Source organism: Trachemys scripta, chromosome 8 (assembly GCF_013100865.1).
Source record: "Trachemys scripta elegans isolate TJP31775 chromosome 8, CAS_Tse_1.0, whole genome shotgun sequence".
NCBI lineage: Eukaryota > Metazoa > Chordata > Testudines > Emydidae > Trachemys > Trachemys scripta.
The window spans coordinates 66,565,292-66,585,326 of NC_048305.1; the positions used below are offsets into that span (position 1 = coordinate 66,565,292).

Below are 20,035 nucleotides of genomic sequence, written 5' to 3' on the forward strand. Positions count from 1 at the left end.
TGTTGTGCAACAAATAATAAAGAAGGGTTTTTAAACAATTGTGCCTTCAGGGGGCGGGTAACTTCAAGAGAAACAAACACAACTGTCACACCGTACCCTGGCCGGTCATGAAACTGGCTTTCAAAGCTTCTCTGATGCGCAGCACGCCCTGCTGCGCTCTTCTAATCGCCCTGTTGTCTAGCTGTGCGAAATTGGCCACCAGGCGAGTTGCCTCAATCTCCCATCCCACCATAAACATCTCCCCCTTACTCTCACAGATATTGTGGAGCACACAACAAGCAGCAATTACAATTGGAATATTGGTTGTGCTGAGATCTAACCAAATCAGTAAACTGCGCCAGTGCCCTTTCAAACGTCCAAAAGCACATTCTACCACCATTCTGCACTTGCTCAGCCTATAGTTGAACTGCTCCTTACTACTGTCCAGGGTGCATGTGAACAGCTTCATAAGCCATGACATTAAGGGGTAGGCTGGGTCCCCGAGGATAACTGTAGGCACTTCAACATCCCCAACAGTAATTTTCTGGTCTGGGAAGTAAGTCCCTTCCTGCAGCTGTTCAAACAGACCAGTGTTCCTGAAGACGCGAGCGTCATGCACCTTTCCCGGCCATCCCACCTTGATGTTGGTGAAACATCCCTTGTGATCCACCAGTGCTTGCAGCACCATGGAAAAGTACCCCTTGCGGTTTACATACTGGCCACCCCAGTGTGCCAGGGCCAAGATAGGGATATGCGTTCCGTCTATTGTCCCGCCGCAGTTAGGGAACCCCAGCGCATTAAAGCCATCCACAATGGTCTGCACATTTCCCAAAGTCACTATCCTTGATAGCAGCTGGTCAATGATTGCTTTGGCTACTTGGATCACAGCAGCCCCCACAGTAGATTTGCCCACTCCAAACTGATTCCCGACTGACCGGTAGCTGTCGGGCATTCCAAGCTTCCACAGTGCTATGGCCACTTGCTTCTCAACTGTGAGAGCTGCTCTCATTTTGGTGTCTTTGCACTTCAGGGCAGGGGACAGCAAGTCACAAAGTTCCATGAAAGTGACCCTGCACATACGAAAGTTTCGCAGCCACTGGGAATCATCCCAGACCTGCAACACTATGCGGTCCCACCAGTCTGTGCTTGTTTCCCGGGCCCAGAATTGGCATTCCACGGCATGAACCTGGCCCAATGCCATCACGATCTCCCAATTGCCACATGCCGTGCTTCTAGGAACGTCTGTGTCCATGTCCTCATCAGTATAGTAATCACGCTGTTGTCGCTTCCTCACCCGTTTTTGCAGGTACTGCACACACTGCTGGATAATGTATGAGGTATTTACAATGGTCAAAACTGCAGCGGAGATCTGAGCGGGCTCTATGGCGCCTGCACGGGTAATCCTGGAAAAAGAGCGTGAAATGTAGGAGAGCTGTTCGGTTCAAGATGGCCAATAAAAGGTGGTAAATGGTTGTCTTCTGTAGGTTTCATGGAGGCGGGAAGCTCGCTAAAGCTGCAAGAGCGGGAGAGCAGAGTTTGCGGCGGAAGTTCAGTTCACGATGGCCGAAAAACGGCAGGGAATTGTTGCCTTCTGTAGCTTCCACGGGAGCCCAGGACAGACAACATGGAGAAATTAGCTAGCGCTGCAAGAGCAGGAGAGCAGAGTTTGCGGCGGAAGCTGTGCTGTTCAGTTCATGGTGGCCAAAAAAAGGCGGGAAATGGTTAGATAAAAGAATAGATAGAAAGATGAGAGGACTTGCGAGGTGGATTCATAGTACCAGGAGACAGGCGGTGGCAATATGGCGTCTGCTGTAACTTTCACGGAGGGAGAAGCGAGTGACAACACACACCCAGAAACACCCGCAAGAATGTTTTTGCCCCATCATGCACTGGGAGCTTAACCCAGAATTCCAATGGGTGGCGGGGATTGCGGGAACTGTGGGATAGCTACCGCTCCGACATTCGATGCTAACCTTGGTACCATGGACACACTCCTCCAAATTCACGTGCTTTAGTGGGGACACACAACACCGAATGTATAAAATCGCTTCTGACAATTCAAATAGAATAATTTTGAATTAATTTCGTACTGTAGACGTACCCTGAGTCAGACATCTAAATGAAATATACAATCTGATCACACCTAACATAGCAAGATGCAGTATAGCTAGAAACAGAGCAGAAGGCACTTTGTTAGGAATAAAATATGAAATAGGTCTTCTGAAATAAATATTTCAGAGGTTTCCCTCTCAGTAAAGAAAAAGAATAGTACTACACGTGTACCCTATTACACAGTGTGGTGTCATGGTTAGAGCAGGACATTAATAGACAGACGACCCAGTTTCTATTCCCACTTTGCAACTGATTTACTATGTGACCTTGGGCAAGTCATTTAGGTCCAAATTTTCAGATGTGCCCACTAATTTTGTGTGCCTTAGCTCATGAGTGCTCAACTCAAGATTTTTAAAAGGTGCTTTACACACACAACTCTAGTTGAAGTCAGTGAAAAAAATAGCCTTACGCTCTCTCTGACTAAATTTCCTCATATATTAAATGGAAATACTAATCTTTAACCACCTTTGTAAAATGCCTTGAAGCCATAGGACAAAAAGTGCTATATAATATTACGTGGGTAGGTGAAAGCCTGTGTCGTTTGACAGGGGTAATTTGTAAAGTGTTAAAAAAAAAAAAAAAAAGAGCCAAACACGTCTGGGAACCCCTTTCTAATGTTTTCTGGATTCTAAGCCCCTGCACAGGAACACAATTGGGGATAGGAGAGGAGGTTTCTTATGCTCTCACATACCCTTGCACACATTGACAAACCAAGCCACAATTTGGCCATAAAGCAGTAATCAGTTACTTCGGGGAAGGGATGAAAAAGTTCATGGAAAAATAACAAGTAATAATAGGGATACCTATGTTTATTAGGGATAAAGTATTAAATGTTTTCTAAATTTATAATCCAGGGTATTAAGTCTGTCTTTACCAAAAGTTGCCAACAGATGGGCTCTTTTTATAACTTTAATAAATTAACACAAGTACAGGTGCAGTAACAATAGCTGATTTCAAGCAGACTTATTTACTCCTAACTTACTGGAATGATAAAGAATGTCAGGTAGATAAGCATAATTACTGACAGTAATATACTGGACAAAGAGCTAAATTCTGCCATCCTTAATTAAACAAAACTCTCATTGAAGTCACCATCAACTTAAGCAGGAGTTTTGCTTGATTAATAACTGCAGTATGTAGCACAAGAAAATTATGTGCCATAGTATATACTCAGCTGATGTACATTTTGTTGCTCTGCTCATTTCAGATGATGTATGTAGGTGGTAGGCTAGAGGTCAGATGAAATCTCATTGAAGTTGTTGGTTTAACTGCTGCCCTTCTTTCAGGATAAATGTTGACAAATTGTATAGTCAATTGCTTGACCACACTTTGGTATATAAAATATACTCAAGAGAGCAAAATAATCAATGTCAGTCAGGTTTATTAATATAGTACAGGAACAAGATTCTATATGATACCAGTCTCCGAGAAGCCATCTCATGCAGTGATTCTTCCTGTCAAAGGTAGGGGCCCGGGCAGAGACAGATGCATCATGGAGGTGAATGCCTGGCTGCGAAGATGGTGTCACCAGGAGAGCTTGGGCTTCCTTGACCATGGGATGCTATTCGAGGAAAGACTGCTAGGCAGAGATGGCATTCACCTTTCGAGGTGGGGAAAGACCCTATTTGGACACAGACTGGCTAACCTAGTGAGGAGGGCTTTAAACTAGGTTCGACGGGGACAGGTGAGCAAAGCCCACAGGTAAGTGGGGAACATGGAGACCTGGGAGATGGGTCGGAAATGAGAGGGAATGTGGGCTATATTGGGAGAGAGAAAGGAGGGTCACGACAAAACTGGGAGGCAAGATCAAACCAGTATCTTAGATGCCTATCTACAAATGCGAGAAGTATGGGTAATAAGCAGGAAGAACTGGAAGTGCTAATAAATAAATACAACTATGACATTGTTGGCATCACTGAAACTTGGTGGGATAATACACATGATTGGAATGTTGGTGTGGATGGGTACAGCTTGCTCAGGAAGGATAGACAGGGGAAAAAGGGAGGAGGTGTTGCCTTATATATTAAAAATGTACACACTTGGACTGAGGTGGAGATGGACATAGGAGATGGAAGTGTTGAGAGTCTCTGGGTTAAGCTAAAAGGGGTAAAAAACAAGGGTGATGTCATGCTAGGAGTCTACTACAGGCCACCTAACCAGGTGGAAGAGGCGGATGAGGCTTTTTTTAAACAACTGACAAAATCATCCAAAGCCCAAGATTTGGTGGTGATGGGGGACCCCAACTATCCAAATATATGTTGGGAAAATAACACAGCGGCACACAGACTATCCAACAAATTCTTGGACTGCATTGCAGACAACTTTTTATTTCAGAAGGTTGAAAAAGCTACTAGGGGGGAAGCTGTTCTAGACTTGATTTTTAACAAATAGGGAGGAACTCGTTGAGAATTTGAAAGTAGAAGGCAGCTTGGGTAAAAGTGATCATGAAATCAGAGTTTGCAATTCTAAGGAAGGGTAGAAGGGAGAACAGCAAAATAGAGACAATGGATTTCAGGAAGGCGGATTTTGGTAAGCTCAGAGAGCTGATAGGTAAGGTCCCATGGGAATCAAGACTGAGGGGAAAAACAACTGAGGGCCCAAAAGCAAGCTATTTCGCTGGTTAGGAAAGACAGAAAATGTGGCAAAAGACCACCTTGGCTTAACCTGCATGATCTAAAAAATAGAAACTAGGACAGATTACAAAGGATGAATATAGGCAAACAACACAAGAATGCAGGGGCAAGATTAGAAAGGCAAAGGCACAAAATGAGCTCAAACTAGCTACGGGAATAAAGGGAAACAAGAAGACTTTTTATCAATACATTAGAAGCAAGAAGAAGACCAGAGACAGGGTAGGCCCACTGCTCAGTGAAGAGAGAGAAACAGTAACAGGAAACTTGGAAATGGCAGAGATGCTTAATGACTTCTTTGTTTCGGTCTTCACCGAGAAGTCTGAAGGAATGCCTAACATAGTGAATGCTAATGGGAAGGAGGTAGGTTTAGCAAATAAAATAAAAAAAGAACAAGTTAAAAATCACTTAGAAAAGTTAGATGCCTGCAAGTCACCAGGGCCTGATGAAAGGCATCCTAGAATACTTAAGGAGCTAATAGAGGAGGTATCTGAGCCTCTAGCTATTATCTTTGGAAAATCGTGGGAGACGGGAGAGATTCCAGAAGACTGGAAAAGGGCAAATATAGTGCCCATCTATAAAAAGGGAAATAAAAACAACCCAGGAAACTACAGACCAGTTAGTTTAACTTCTGGGCCAGGGAAGATAATGGAGCAAGTAATTAAGGAAATCATCTGCAAACACTTGGAAGGTGGTAAGGTGATAGGGAATAGCCAGCATGGATTTGTAAAGAACAAATCATGTCAAACCAATCTGATAGCTTTCTTTGATAGGATAACGAGTCTTGTGGATAAGGGAGAAGCTGTGGATGTGGTATACCTAGACTTTAGTAAGGCATTTGATACGTCTCGCATGATATTCTTATCGATAAACTAGGCAAATACAATTTAGATGGGGCTACTATGAGGTGGGTGCATAACTGGCTGGATAACTCTACTCAGAGAGTTGTTATTAATGGTTCCCAATCCTGCTGGAAAGGCATAACAAGTGGGGTTCCGCAGGGGTCTGTTTTGGGACCGGCTCTGTTCAATATCTTCATTAACGACTTAGATATTGGCATAGAAAGTACACTTATTAAGTTTGCAGATGATACCAAACTGGGAGGGATTGCAACTGCTTTGGAGGACAGAGTCACAATTCAAAATGATCTGGACAAATTGGAGAAATGGTCTGAGTTAAACAGGATGAAGTTTAACAAAGACAAATGCAAAGTGCTCCACTTAGGAAGAAAAAATCAGTATCACACATACAGAATGGGAAGAGACTGTCTAGGAAGGAGTACGTCAGAAAGGGATCTAGGGGTTATAGTGGACCACAAGCTAAATATGAGTCAACAGTGTGATGCTGTTGCAAAAAAAGCAAACATGATTCTGGGATGTATTAACAGGTGTGTTGTGAGCAAGACATGAGAAGTCATTCTTCCGCTCTACTCTGCTCTGGCTAGGCCTCAGCTGGAGTATTGTGTCCAGTTCTGGGCACCGCATTTCAAGAAAGATGTGGAGAAATTGGAGAGGGTCCAGAGAAGAGCAACAAGAATGATTAAAGGTCTTGAGAACATGACCTATGAAGGAAGGCTGAAATAATTGGGTTTGTTTAGTTTGGAAAAGAGAAGACTGAAACGGGACATGATAGCAGTTTTCAGGTATTTAAAAGGGGGAGGGAGAAAACTTGTTCACCTTAGCCTCTAAGGATAGAACAAGAAGCAATGGGCTTAAACTGCAGCAAGGGAGGTTTAGGGTGGACATTAGGAAAAAGTTCCTAACTGTCAGGGTGGTTAAACACTGGAATAAATTGCCTAGGGAGGTTGTGGAATCTCCATCTCTGGAGATATTTAAGAGTAGGTTAGATAAATGTCTATCAGGGATGGTCTAGACAGTATTTGGTCCTGCCCTGCGGGCAGGGGACTGGACCTGATGACCTCTTGAGGTCCCTTCCAGTCCTAGAATCTATGAATCTATGTTACATTCACCTTTTGCAGGTGTGCTCCCAAAGTTACACATTTCAGCTGCTATAACTTATATGATGATTTTACAAGTTACACAACTCTTTAAACATCATTAAAACCAACCCATCATTAGAGGTGCTGGAACTATGAGTGCTGCTGGAACTATGAGTGCTGCTGCACCCCCTGGCTTGAAGTGGTTTCCATCATAAACAGGGTTTACAATTTGGCACCCACACTATACAAATTTTTCCAGCATCAGTATATTCCAGTTCCCTAATTTCTTGTTCTGTTTCTTCCTTATCTTTGTTAGGATACTCGCATTCTAGGTACTGGTCTGTGAAGGTACTTCCCTAGCTTGTACTATGACACAGGAGACTTGTCAGAATCAAGATACATTTGTTCTATCTGCTTATGACAAATGCTTACTTCAGCAAATGCAAGGAGTTATGGGATACTTAGCATAAGTGAAAAGGATTATGGTATAGGTCAGTTGGGCTATATCATAGTTACAATATTTGTGCTTAATACTTAGTGTGTGTGTGTGTGTGTGTGTGTGTGTGTGTGTGTGTGTGTGTGTGTAGTGCAGATTATATATGCTAGCCATCATATATTAGTCAACAACATAAAAAACCATTGGGCTCCTTTATGGAATAAACAGTTGAAACAAAACACAGGCCATTGTGGAAAGCTGGAATAAGGGTTGAACTATGAAGTTTGAGGGGATTTCCCTGGGGTCGGAATGCAAACACAGGGTGCTGGGTATTGTTTGATTGAGCAGCGTGTGTGAGAGAGTGATCAGAAACACCAGAGAAGCACACACAGAACGGAGCAAGGAAGTCTCAGAGACAGTCAGAGAAGCATGGGTAGTGTGATTTCTGAGAAAAAGCTCAGAGAGTGAGTTTTTGGGTAGAGTCCTGGATGGAAAGTGGCTTTAGAATCATAAGCAAAGCAACTGTCTCCTACTGTTTGAGCCCTGCTGTGTTCAGGGAAATAGGACTTTATGTACATTATTTGTTAATAAGCAGGACTGCATTAAAGAAATACATAGCTCCATCCCCAACTTCTTTCCCTAACAGAAACAAGCCATCAGACCCTGAATATTAACTCACTGCTTACGTCATAAGGGCTCCTAGGCACTACAATAATACAAATAATAAAGAAAACCTAAAAATAATAATCTCTGTTCAGTAAATCTTAAAGTTAAGCTTGTGCTTAAGAAGCCTTCCTGAATAGGGATTGCTCTCCTGAGTCAGGGTCTCTGTGTTGGTTTGGCACTATTACTAATAATTATAATTCATATAGCAGAAATCAGGATCCAGGACCCACTATGTTAGGAATGGTATGTAAACAAAGGAAGTGATGTTCTCTTGCTATTTGTTTTGGATAGGCTATATAACTCACTCAGGGCTTCTCCACTCACTTACTAATAATGCCAAACTCATGTCAATAAAAATTTAAACTTCACCATGCCATCATATATACAGGGTGCCTCACAGGACAAATAATGAAAAAATATTCAGTTCCAGTCCAAAACAGTATTAGAATCTAACTCACGCATAAAAAGAAATGGAAGACAGTAGTTCAGGTAGAGTGTGTGGACCTAATATTAGTGAGGAAGAATTTAAAGAATAAGTTGATTTTAAAGAGGAATTAAGATAAAATGATTGGTGGATGGAGATAGGATGCTATTCCAAGCCTAGGGAACAGTAGGTCAATAAAGGGACATTATCAAGTATATGTCACAAATCTTGAATTACATCAAAACTGTTATATTTAAAATTGGAATGACAGATTTTATTTATTTAAAAGCAAGTACTTTTTGTGTTTTACTTTCTCATCAATAATCCCTATCCCAGCTAGTGTGCAGCCTTAACTATAGCATTTTCTGACTTCTAGATGTTAAACAATGCAGGTGCAGCATGTTTTTGTATGGAATTCTATCTATTTTATGGAACACATTATATATATATATACATATATATATAAACTAGTTCTTGCCTTCTTCAGTTAGTTGGCATTTAAATGTTAAAAAGGTCCAATGGAGAAGAATAAAAAATATTTTGACAGAATGCAGCACAGACAATATTAAAAATTGTATGCCTATACACACACATATATTGTTGGTTATAGAGTCCTCACTTGCTTCTTTAAATATATACAAATGTAATATTTTTTATTGCATAATACAGTTCTCAAATTGTGTACATTGTGTTGATCTACAGATCTTTTGCCATTATTGTACCTGAAGCTGGCTAATAGTGTTTGCTCCTTCTTGTTTCCATCTGATAATTCATATGAAAAGACATGCAATAATGTATTTTATTTTAATAATACAATAATATTACTGGTACTACTTTTCCAAGTAAGCAAATTGTCCCAAAGATTTCATGCAGTCATGAGGGAAGGTGGTCCATGCATTTATGAGTTGGACAGGAGATGGGCTATGAAAATCTCTTAATTAAAATGTAATCTACACACTAATAAAAGCTATAGACTCCCTGGCATAAGATTTTCTCCATCATAATCCCTTTTAATCCCAAGGAGTCTGGTGGCACCTTAAAGACTAACAGATTTATTTGGGCATAAACTTTTGTGGGTAAAAACCTCACTTCTTCAGATGCATAGAGTGAAAGTTACAGATGCAGGTATTATATACTGATACATGGAGAGAAGGGAGGTACTTCGCAAGTGGAGAACCAGTGTTGACAGGGCCAATTCAATCAGGGTGGATGTAATCCACTCCCAATAATAGATGAGGAGGTGTCAATTCCAGGAGAGGAAAAGCTGCTTCTGTAATGAGAAAGCCACTCCCAGTCCCTATTCAAGCCCAGATTAATGGTGTTAAATTTGCAAATGAATTTTAGTTCTGCTGTTTCTCTTTGAAGTCTGTTTCTGAAGTTTTTTTGTTCAATAATAGTGACTTTTAAATCTGTAATAGAATGACCAGGGAAACTGAAGTCTTGGAGAGTTGCCGGGCAGCCTCCTGTTCATAATCCGACCTGTTCATTATGGACTACAGCACCTCCTTTGTCAGCCCCTTTGATGATAATGTCAGAGTTGTTTCTGAGGCTGTGGATGGCATTATCCACGATCTACAACCTATCCTGGAAAATGATCCCTCACTCTCACAGACCTTGGGAGGCAGGCCAGTCCTCGCTTACAGACAACCCCCAACCTGAAGCAAATACTCACCAGCAACTACACACCACACCACAGAAATACCAACCCAGGAACCAATCCCTGTAGCAAGCCTTATTGCCTACTCTGTCCCCATATCTACTCTGGCAACACCATCAGAGGACCCAACCACATCAGCCACACCATCAAGGGCTCATTCACCTGCACATCCACTAATGTTATATATGCCATCATGTACCAGCAATGCCCCTCTGCCATGTACATTGGCCAAACCAGACAGTTCCTCCACAAAAGACTAAATGGACACAAATCGGACATCAGGAATGGTAACATACAAAAGCCAGTACATGAACACTTCATCTCCCTGGTCATTCTATTACAGATTTAAAAGTCTCTATAATTGAACAAAAAAACTTAGGAAACAGATTTCAAAGAGAAATAGCAGAACTAAAATTCATTTGCAAATTCAACACCATTAATCTGGACTTGAATAGGGATTGGGAGTGGCTGGCTCATTACAGAAGCAGCTTTTCCTCTCTTGGAATTGACACCTCCTCATCTATTATTGGGAGTGGATTACATCCACCCTGATTGAATTGGCCCTGTCAACACTGGTTCTCCACTTGCGAAGTACCTCCCTGCTCTCCATGTGTCAGTATATAATGCCTGCATCTGTAACTTTCACTCTATGCATCTGAAGAAGTGAGGTTTTTACCCACAAAAGCTTATGCCCAAATAAATCTGTTAGTCTTTAAAGTGCCACCAGACTCCTTGTTGTTTTTGTAGATACAGACTAACACGGCTACCTCCTGATACTTTTAATCCAAAAACATTTGACAAATTACAGCCAGTCAACCCTACCCAAATGCAGCCTCCTTGAGAACAATCACCCACTAACGAAAAGAGTTGTAAACTTACATGAATTGCAGACTCTTTGAGGCAGTGACCATCTTTTTGACGTGTCTGTACAGCACCTAGCACACTTTGGTACTAGTCCATGAACGGGGTTCTTAGGCACCACTTCAATGCTACTAATATAATAGGGAGGAATGATTTTAGCCAAGGATCCTGGGCCAAACCCACTACGACAGGAAGTGCCCTAGAAACGTTAACATCCAGGGTCGATAAGCGTGCGGATTTTCTAGTGTCCCCTGTAGAAGGTCCCACTTGGCTACTGGCCTATGCAGTGGGAGGGTTCGTGGCGCTGCTGCTCCTTTCCCGAGCCCCTGTCCAGTCTCTCTCGGTACGTCCATGGAGCACCGCACGCTCCTCCTTTCCTCCCCCCGGCGGGAAGCGCCCGCGCTCCCCTGGCACTGGGGCCCCAGAGGGCTGGCTGCGCCCGGGAGCCGCCCGGCCTTGGCCTGGCGTCAAGAATGCCCCATTGTCCGGCCGGCCACGTGACGCCATTCACCGCCAGGCCTGCGGAGGCCCCGCCCCTAGCCAGCCGGTGAGCCCCGCCCAGCCCAGGGCCGCCTCACGCTGAGGAGGGGGCGAGGGGCGCATGCGCCGTGCGCGGAGCTGCTCTCCCATCCAGTGCGGCAGCGGCCGGGGAAAGCCGCAGCGGCTGGGCGGGACAGGACAGGAGCCGAGACGCGTTAATTAGCGGCAGCCCCAAGGGAGCCGGGGCGCTAGCCGGGGCAGTAGCAACTGCCCCCTCCCCCACCGCCCGGGGGTCTCCGCTGAGGAGAGGCGAAGGCGCGGGGGCTGCGCCGCGCCCGGAGCCTGCGCTGGGAATTTTGACATCTCTTGTGTCTCAGCGGCGGCCGGGAAGGGCCAGGTCCCAGCTTCCTGCCGCTGCGGGGAAATCACTGCCAGCTCCCGCGGGGGCTCCGTCCCTGCCTGCGGAGCCGGGAGGCCGGGCTGCGGGGGGATCCCCGCGGGATCAGCCCTTGCTGGGGGGTATTTCCCTAGAAAAGGGAGGGGGGGTCACAAACTTGTCATTTTGGGGGGCGGGGGCTTTGTCTGTGTGACTTGAGACAAAGAGCGAGGGAAGGAGAAAGAAGAGGCTCCGCTACGTTCCTGTGCGGAGGAGGCATCACCCCATATGGACAGCTGAGTTCATCATCACCATCAGCTGCTGCTGCTGCCGCTGCTGCCGCCGCCGCGGCTATTTTTTATAGGTTTGTGGGGGGGGGGGGGCCTTGGGAAGAAGAATCATGTAAATAAAAGAGAAGGTGCTGTAAAAAGATGGGGGATGCTGCAGACCTCAAGGAAATGAGAAAGACGTTTATTGTTCCTGCAGTCAAACCTTTTGACCATTATGATTTCACCAGGGCTAAAATCGCCTGTAATGTAGCTTGGCTGGTGGCCAAAGCCTTTGGGACAGGTAGGTGGCGTCTTCTTCTTCTTCCCTTTCTTTGATGCTGGTTCCTGCCTGGTTGCTTCATTACTGCGGACGTGAGCCATTCCCAAGGGAATTGAACGGGAGAAAATAGTCTTGATCTATTGCTTGATCATGTGGTTTTTATTTTCGAATATCTGCTTTTTTTTCTTAGGTGTGTCAATGCTATTTCCGTCAATGAGTAATTGTCATGTTTTTGTGTCTAATTGCATTTATTTGGGGGTATTCAGCCTTCCAAAACTGCGTGTATTGTTTTTCCATGCACATTTTTTGTTGTAATACAAAAATAGTGTTTTCCATTTAAGAGCTGGGAGGTAGTCAGGGAGATGGATGTGCACTGTTAGTTTTGATATGTATGATGGTATAAGCCTTCAGTCATTCAGATAGGTAAAGATTAAACAATAACCTGGATTCTAGGAGAAAGAGCATTTAATGCCAATTGTCACCCAACAGTGTATAGAATTCTTTCCGTCTGAATGTATAACATTAATTTATTTTAATGCTTCTGAAAAGTATTAGTTCTATATTTCTAAAAACCAGGGCCTTCAGGAATACTATGCTTATTATTCTCAGTAATATTTCTAATATATCTTTTGAGGGCAAACATTTCAAAAATACAAAAATGTGTGATTTATTTAATTTTCAATTTATAAAACAGTGTTGTTGGTATTTTTGAAAGAGGGAGTGTGCAGGAACAATCAATCATTTCACCCCTGTTCTCTGTAGAATAACAGGAAAAGGTTTCTCCTTTTGGAATTCTGTAACAGTTGCATATGTAGCCAGAGTACTGTTGCATATTGTAACATGGCTAAAAGACATACATCTTTATGATGCCATTAGGAGCTGGTAATACCTGACAACAACCTTTCTCTTTATATTTAAAAAAAAAAAAAAAAAGTTTCCATGACTGCTGAAAGTGCTATATATTAGCAGTTTCTGTATGTAATAACCATTTCTGGTTATTGCATGACAATTTATTTTTAAAAATACTTTACTTTTATATTTTGTAGGGCTCAGATTCATGATCTCTTTTTAATCAATGCAAATTTGAACACTAAAATGCTAAGGTAGTGAAAATTCTTGGAATAATTTTCTTTGGGGGTTTTCAGAGGTGATGTAATTTAATGTCCTTAGGTGATTCAGTTCTGTAGGCTTGCATGTATATGAACTAAACACATCATTTTATTTTTTGTTAACCCAAAATGATATCAGGTGTAAAATATGCACTGTGTCTGCAGATTCAAATATGACGGAGTTTTATTCTGATGTGGCTTTGCAAATTCTTTATCTTCAGGAGATTGAGATATTTTGGTTTCTATTAGCTGAGTTTGGATTGGATGTGTAAAGCCACCTGTGGGGTTCTTTTTACTTAGCTTTCTATAAAAGTCTGGTCCAAACCAAATTCCTTTACTTTCCTTGTCCCTCCCCATGGTTTTCATTCTGAAAGATACACAAGAAAATTCAACAAATAATCAGTTAAGAGCAGATATTCTCTGCTTTTGCCTTTTAAATTCTCTGATGCTAGTATCTGACCCACTTAATGCAACTAATGGAAATAATGTCAAATAGAACTGTATACAGCATTAAAGTGTTCCAGGTCATAATTTTGTGACTAGTTTCAAGTCAGTGTTCTGCGTGGTAGTAGTTCCTGGAGTTGCAAAGTAGAATTTGAGGGTGAGAGCGTGGAAGTATACATAAAACTTGTAATGTGTATATATTTCAAACATACCTTTACATATGAAACAGATGCAGAACTGGAGGATTGACCATCTCCTTTTCATATTTTTTTTTAAAGCTTTCCCTGGAATAGATTACAACTTTTTCTGCACAGCAAGACATATTTCTACTATCTTCTGTCATATGTTTACCCAAAGGAACTACAAAGGATGAATAGGGTTTGTGTGAATGTCTCATTCCCCATATATATCTTGAAGTGGCAGAATTTGAAGTAATCAGTAATGAAATAAGTGGTTTCAAAACTTTGTCCTAAATTCACAGAAAATACTGAGCAATAACTATCTTGCACGTCTCTATTCATTCTGCTTTCCCTAGTTAAAATAGTGCTTTCTCCACCAGATAATTCCTTCTCTTGGATAAAAATCCTATTCCTCCACCCACTTCTATTCTGGGGACGTTCACATTGTTTCTTTTGTGGTATAAAAAAGCATCTTCAGTTTCTTCTTTAGACATAGTGTGTACACATGCAATATGTAAAAATGTACATTTGGGGTCTGATAGATATGCTTTGTTTTAAATGCATGGTGCAACACAAACAAAAATGTGAGTGACTCTTAAGAACAACTTGGTTGTGCTATATTAGAGAAGCATGTCCTCTCTAAGAGGACTTCTGAAGTATTCTGTGGGGCGCAGCCGTGTTAGTCTGTATCTACAAAAACAACAAGGAGTCTGGTGGCACCTTAAAGACTAACAGATTTATTTGGGCATAAGCTTTCGTGAGTAAAAACCTCACTTCTTCGGATGCATAGGGGCGCAGTTATGCTTTACCGAAATCGAGTCAATGCTATCCTTGTTGGAGTGATGTCTATGGGACTGATAACAAACAAACATACAGTCCCAGATTCAGCTCTGTTACATCTGTGCAATGTCATGTTGTGCAGGGATAAGAGTAGACTTTGTTTAACCTGTATTTGCATTTGGTATGAGCCAAACATACAGCACAAGAACAGAAGATGTATGTGGGAAATAGTGATGTAAAAACATCATGTATGAAAAATGAATGAGAGTAAAATGACTTTGAATTCCTAGCATTATTTTTATATTCATACTTCCTTTCAGTCTTATTCCATTTCCTTTGGCATCCATTTTCAATTCTTTCAGAGTTAGGAAGAAACACAACCTTGTCCTACAAACTATAGCTGAAATTTAACTGGCTACATCAGTTCATAGACTTAATTCAACATAACTCGATATCAAGCAATGATACCTAACGTGCAAGCAGATAAGTCAGGAGCCTATGTTGCCCTGATGGTACTTGAGAGATTTAAGTTCAAGATTACATTCATTTTTTAAATATGAAAGAAACAAACTATTCTTTTCGCTTCTGGCTACTGTTTTACTGCAAGTACAGGTACAATGTAACAAGACTCAGACAATGGAAAAAATATTTATTTAACAACAAATAACTGTACATGATTTATTTTGGTTCTTAAAATTTTGACACTGTTGCAGAGTTCAGGTAATATCACAGTTGATTCATAAATAGAGAAACTGGATGTCCCAGACAACGGTCTATGAGATTATAGATTTTTCTTATTTTTATGAGCCATATTTACAGTGATTATTCAGGATTTAATATGGTTCGAATCTAGTGGTCAGTATGTGTTGGTCAAATCAACTTAATGCATTTTGTTTAACATATTTAGCTCAATTTCTTTCCTAACATAAGCATAGTGCAGTGAGAGCTTGATTTCTTTTTGTGTTTGTTTTAGAGAAGGGCTTTGGACCGGAGCAGCTCCGGAGCAGTGGAGCTGCAGGTTTTTGCCTGGAGCTGGAGCACAGCTCCAGAGCTTTGATTGGAAATATTAAGATTTTGATTTGTTGCATTATGTTTGCACTTAAAACTGCCTTTCCCAAGAGAGACCTTTTATGAAATGGCATTCTTTTGGAGAGTATCTGCATTAGAGATGCATTTTCATTTAACATAATGAAAGGAACTTTTTAAGAAGCTTCAAGGTGCTGGGATGCAGAGGTATTTTAACTGTCAAACAATTTGAGATGTAGAAGTAGCTTTATTCTTCTAGTATTTCAAAGGGGAGAACATTTGGATTTAAATCCACAAACAATTACCGTATATGGTAAAGTCTATTGAATTCAACAGACTACTCATGAGATTAGCGGTTTGGAAGAAAACAATAACTTGCCTTTAGTTTAGAAAATCTACTTTCCATACCAAATGACTGAAATCTGCTGATATTATATTCCTCATGTACCTTACAGGAGGATAGGCCTGACTAGTGAAAATAATTAAAATACATTGTAACAGTATACAAGAGACTTATGCCCTTGAGGTCTTTGCCAGTCTTTTGAAGACATCTCCTCAAGAGTTTGTATTCTTTCTCTCGTAGAACCATAGTCACATTAGAGAATGAACTGTATTCTAAGAGAATTTTAAAAAGTAACTCTATAGTGAAAACAGGTCTACATGGTATAGATAGGGGGGGAAATCCTTTTTACAATTAAGAGGAATCAGACTGATTATTTTTTTTTAAAGTTCCTGCATAGAAGCATTTAAGTTGTAAAAACAAATTAGATTCAATATAAAATTTTGGGCCAAATTCATTCATGCTGTAATAATATTGAAGTAACAGACTACAAAGTACTTTTTTTTTGAGCTTGCATTAAGCAGGAATTCTGAAAAGTTTTTACCTGATAATTCACTTTCTCAGAATTATGCTGCAGATGCTCTCCTGATGAGTAGTGGGAGCCAATATAAACAGTCTGGGTCTTTGTAGGAGATTCTAGAATGTCCTATTCTTATGGAAGACATTTTAAAAGGGTTAAAGTTATTACAGTAAAATAACTGAAAGCTTTGGTTTAGGTCAGTGGTTCCCAAACTTTAACAACCTATCAATCCCTTTCACTAAAATGTCGTGTCTCGTAAACCCCCTCCTGAAAATGAATATTTCCAGGGATTGTCTCCTTTACCTGAGCATAAATTATAAAAGCAGTGATCTTGGAAATATAAAAATTGTTTTTATGACATGCTTATTACACATTACACCTCTACCCCGATATAACGTGACCCGATATAACGCGGTAAAGCAGTGCTCTGGGTGGGCGTGGCTGTGCAATCCAGTGGAGCAAAGCAAGTCATATAACGCGGTTTCACCTATAACATGGTAAGTGGGTTGTTGTTTTTTTTTTGGCTCCCAAGGACAGCGTTATATCGAGGTAGGGGTGTATTTATTATTAACTATTATTTATCATTACAGTATTTTTATTACATTATGAAAATGGCAACACTTTTCCAAGATCTCACTTTTGTAGCTTGTATCACATTGAATAAGCCTGTTATAAGACAAGGCTCCTATGTTTCATCAAGGAGTATCAGATATGAAACAGCTTGAAGGTATTTAAGAAGCCAACTCAGAGTTCCTCCTACACAAGCATTCAGGTGTTGAGCAGTCCAGGCAAACAACGCATGTTACAACAAAGCTTAAACTTGTTCGTCATAATAATTTTAAAAACAATACTAGCTACCTATTTAATTTTAAAAACAGCAAAAAATATCCACCTCTCTTTCCATTTCTTATAAGGAGTCGTGAAGTTTAAATCTCCTCAGTGTGAGAGATATGCTTGCTTTGATCTGCTTAGCTCTTGGAAGTCCAGGGGCTCCGGGCTGCTGGCCTCCTGTGGCCCCAGGTCCCTGTCTGCCATTAGGGAATTTTTTCCCGAGAACCCCCTGTAACATTTTGTAAACTCCAAGGGGTTCACAAACCCCAGTTTGAGAGCCATTGGTTTAGGTGAAGAAACCACACAAAACTGACACAATGTATAAGAGTACCGATTTGCACATATGTACCAGATGTGTAGCAGGTACACTTCTGTTAAGAGTAGGTATGGTATGAGGCTTTATTGTCAGCTCAGAAGATGATGTGAGGTATCTTGGTGTAAAGTTTCTCATAAATATGAGTAGAAGTTATGAGGCATTATGGTTATAGAATTGAAGTTGTTTGGGCTAAAATACCCCACTTGCAGGTATGGAGATAATTCTGTAAATTTAAATGTAATGTTAATTTAGATTCTCCTAGTCTTCTAATCCCTAGTTTCTGTGGTGGTAATTTTTTTCTAAAGTGTTGTCTGTAAGACGGTTTAGAAGAACTAATGTGAAACACATTGACACTTGAACTGGAGCTCTTGATGTAATGGAGTTTGTAAGGTGCACCAAGGTCTGCATCTACTAGGCTCTGAGTTCAAGTGTGTAAATTTTGAACATCTGCCAGCTTCAGTGCAGCTTACAGGTTCCTCAACCCAAAAACCACTAGTGTGGTACAGTTTAGGAGTGCATTAAACCAAATACATTTGACTTCCATACAAAGTTGGGAAAGCGGGTAGAGCCTGCTCAGTTTGCAAGTTAAATGTATATATTGTGGATTGGATAAATTCCAGAGAGGTCCTTACTGAAAATTCTTTGCCCCCAGCCTTAAAGTTTAACCGAAAGAATGAATGGTGAGATTGATCCTAGTGGACACGGACAAGTAGCTTCTGCATCAAGACACAGGAGTTGATCTCTCAGATAACTGGCTCCCAGGCCATTCAGGGCTTCAAGATTGTAATCAATATATTGAATTGCCCTCAGAGTTGAATAAGAAGCCATGCAGAGTACAGAATATTGATATTATGGACATATAGTAACTTGCACCAGTCTGGTTTGCACTAGCTGCAGCTTCAGGGTACTCTTTAAAAGCTAACCTCTTTTGAGTGTACAGTATTGCATCAATTCAGCCTTTAGGTTACAAAGTCATGGCTCACTATTTAGAAGTTCTTATCAGAGACAATGATCTTAGCCTTTTGACCAACCATAAATAAAAGACAGTGGATCCAGAATGAGCTTGAGACTACAAATGTTTTGGGAAAGTAAACTTGCCAGCCTGGCCCACTCCTCCAGATGCTTCCCTCTATTGTTTCACTTCTGTCTGAGCCAGTTTCCCTCCATCCACTTTCTCACCTTTATTAATTCTGGAAGGTGCAGAAATTGCCATATAAGTCTGACAAAAGGGAGCTAAAAATCTGAGTCATTTATAAATTGGTGATGATGAAGGTCACAACATTTCATAGTCTTTCCTGGCAGAAGTAATTATACACCTGAACAGCAATAGGGAAAGCATAGAGGCCTGTAAAAACCAATACATGCTTTTCTACTTCAAGGTCATGTAAAGGTTTAGGATTTCTCTTAGAAAGGATTGACTTACTAAAGGCCACTATCACAAAAGGCCACAAGCAAGATGATGGTCATTTCTACTGAAGACTGCTTGTCTAGTAATCAACAAGGACACAGTCATTAAAAAGAGTTCATAGAATCTTCTTTTTTTTTTTCCTCTGTATGATGCCCTTGCTTGAAACTGGATTGATGTGAGGTGACATGTGAGTACAGCCTTTTTTAACTTCACTCTTTCAGTAACCTTCCTTAGGTTGGTAGCAATAACTGGTGAGGGTAACAGTAAGTGGCCATGTTACTATGTGACTGGTATCTGGACTTGGAAAAGAAGTACACTCAAACACTGTCAATAATGGGCTTCTCATGCCGTGAATAATAAGGGTCCAGTTCACAAATATCTTACTGCAATTCCCCAAAGACCTAAGACGCTGAAGGTCTCAATGGATGAAATTCCACCAGAGAACTCGATAGATTCCTACCTCTTTATCTGATAGTGAACTCATGGCTCTGAATGAAAGTCTGATCCAGTCAACCTTTCCAGTAAAGTAGATGGGGAAAACTTTTCAACGTTTTGTTGTGGAAAGCAAATGAGCGAGCACTAAACCAACCAATATTTTGAACGGGTCTTTGGGTCAAGACACTGCTCTTATGCCAGGGGATGGTGTGGTGTGGTGGTTGGTGAGGCAGGCTCTGAGCAATGCTTACCTGGGGGGCTCCCCGGAAGCAGGGACATCCCCCTCACTCAGGTCCTAGGTGGAGGCGTGGCCAGGCAGCTCTGCACACTGCCTCTGCCTGCAGGCACTATCCCTGCAGTTTCCATTGGCCACGGTTCCTGGCCAATGGGAGCTGTGAAGGTATGCAGAGCTGCTTGGCCATGCCTTTGCCTAGGGCCTGAGTGAGGGGGATGTTGCCGCTTCTGGGGAGCCCCCCAGGTAAGTGCTGCCCAGAGCCTGCCTCACCCTGTCCCGTGCCCCTGCTCCCTCCCATACCCA

General features: G+C 41.6%; 2 protein-coding genes across 9 annotated transcripts in view; one reads left to right on the forward strand and one right to left on the reverse strand.

The window, feature by feature from the left end:
* The window catches only part of DDX59 (DEAD-box helicase 59), an 86,522-nt gene extending 75,322 nt beyond the window's left edge, over positions 1–11,200 (reverse strand). The window contains exon 1 of the mRNA XM_034778826.1: positions 10,723–11,200. The gene's annotated coding sequence lies outside the window, so the exon portion shown is untranslated. The remainder of the gene's footprint in view (positions 1–10,722) is intronic.
* Positions 11,201–11,920: 720 nt separating this feature from the next.
* CAMSAP2 (calmodulin regulated spectrin associated protein family member 2) overlaps positions 11,921–20,035 on the forward strand; it is a 177,499-nt gene continuing 169,384 nt past the window's right edge. For all 8 annotated transcript variants that reach the window (XR_004646813.1, XM_034778806.1, XM_034778807.1 and 5 more), the window contains exon 1: positions 11,921–12,130. Coding sequence is in view for 7 of the 8 variants with exons in the window: in XM_034778806.1 (XP_034634697.1) it covers positions 11,992–12,130 (139 nt within the window). In the remaining variant the exon portion in view is untranslated. The remainder of the gene's footprint in view (positions 12,131–20,035) is intronic.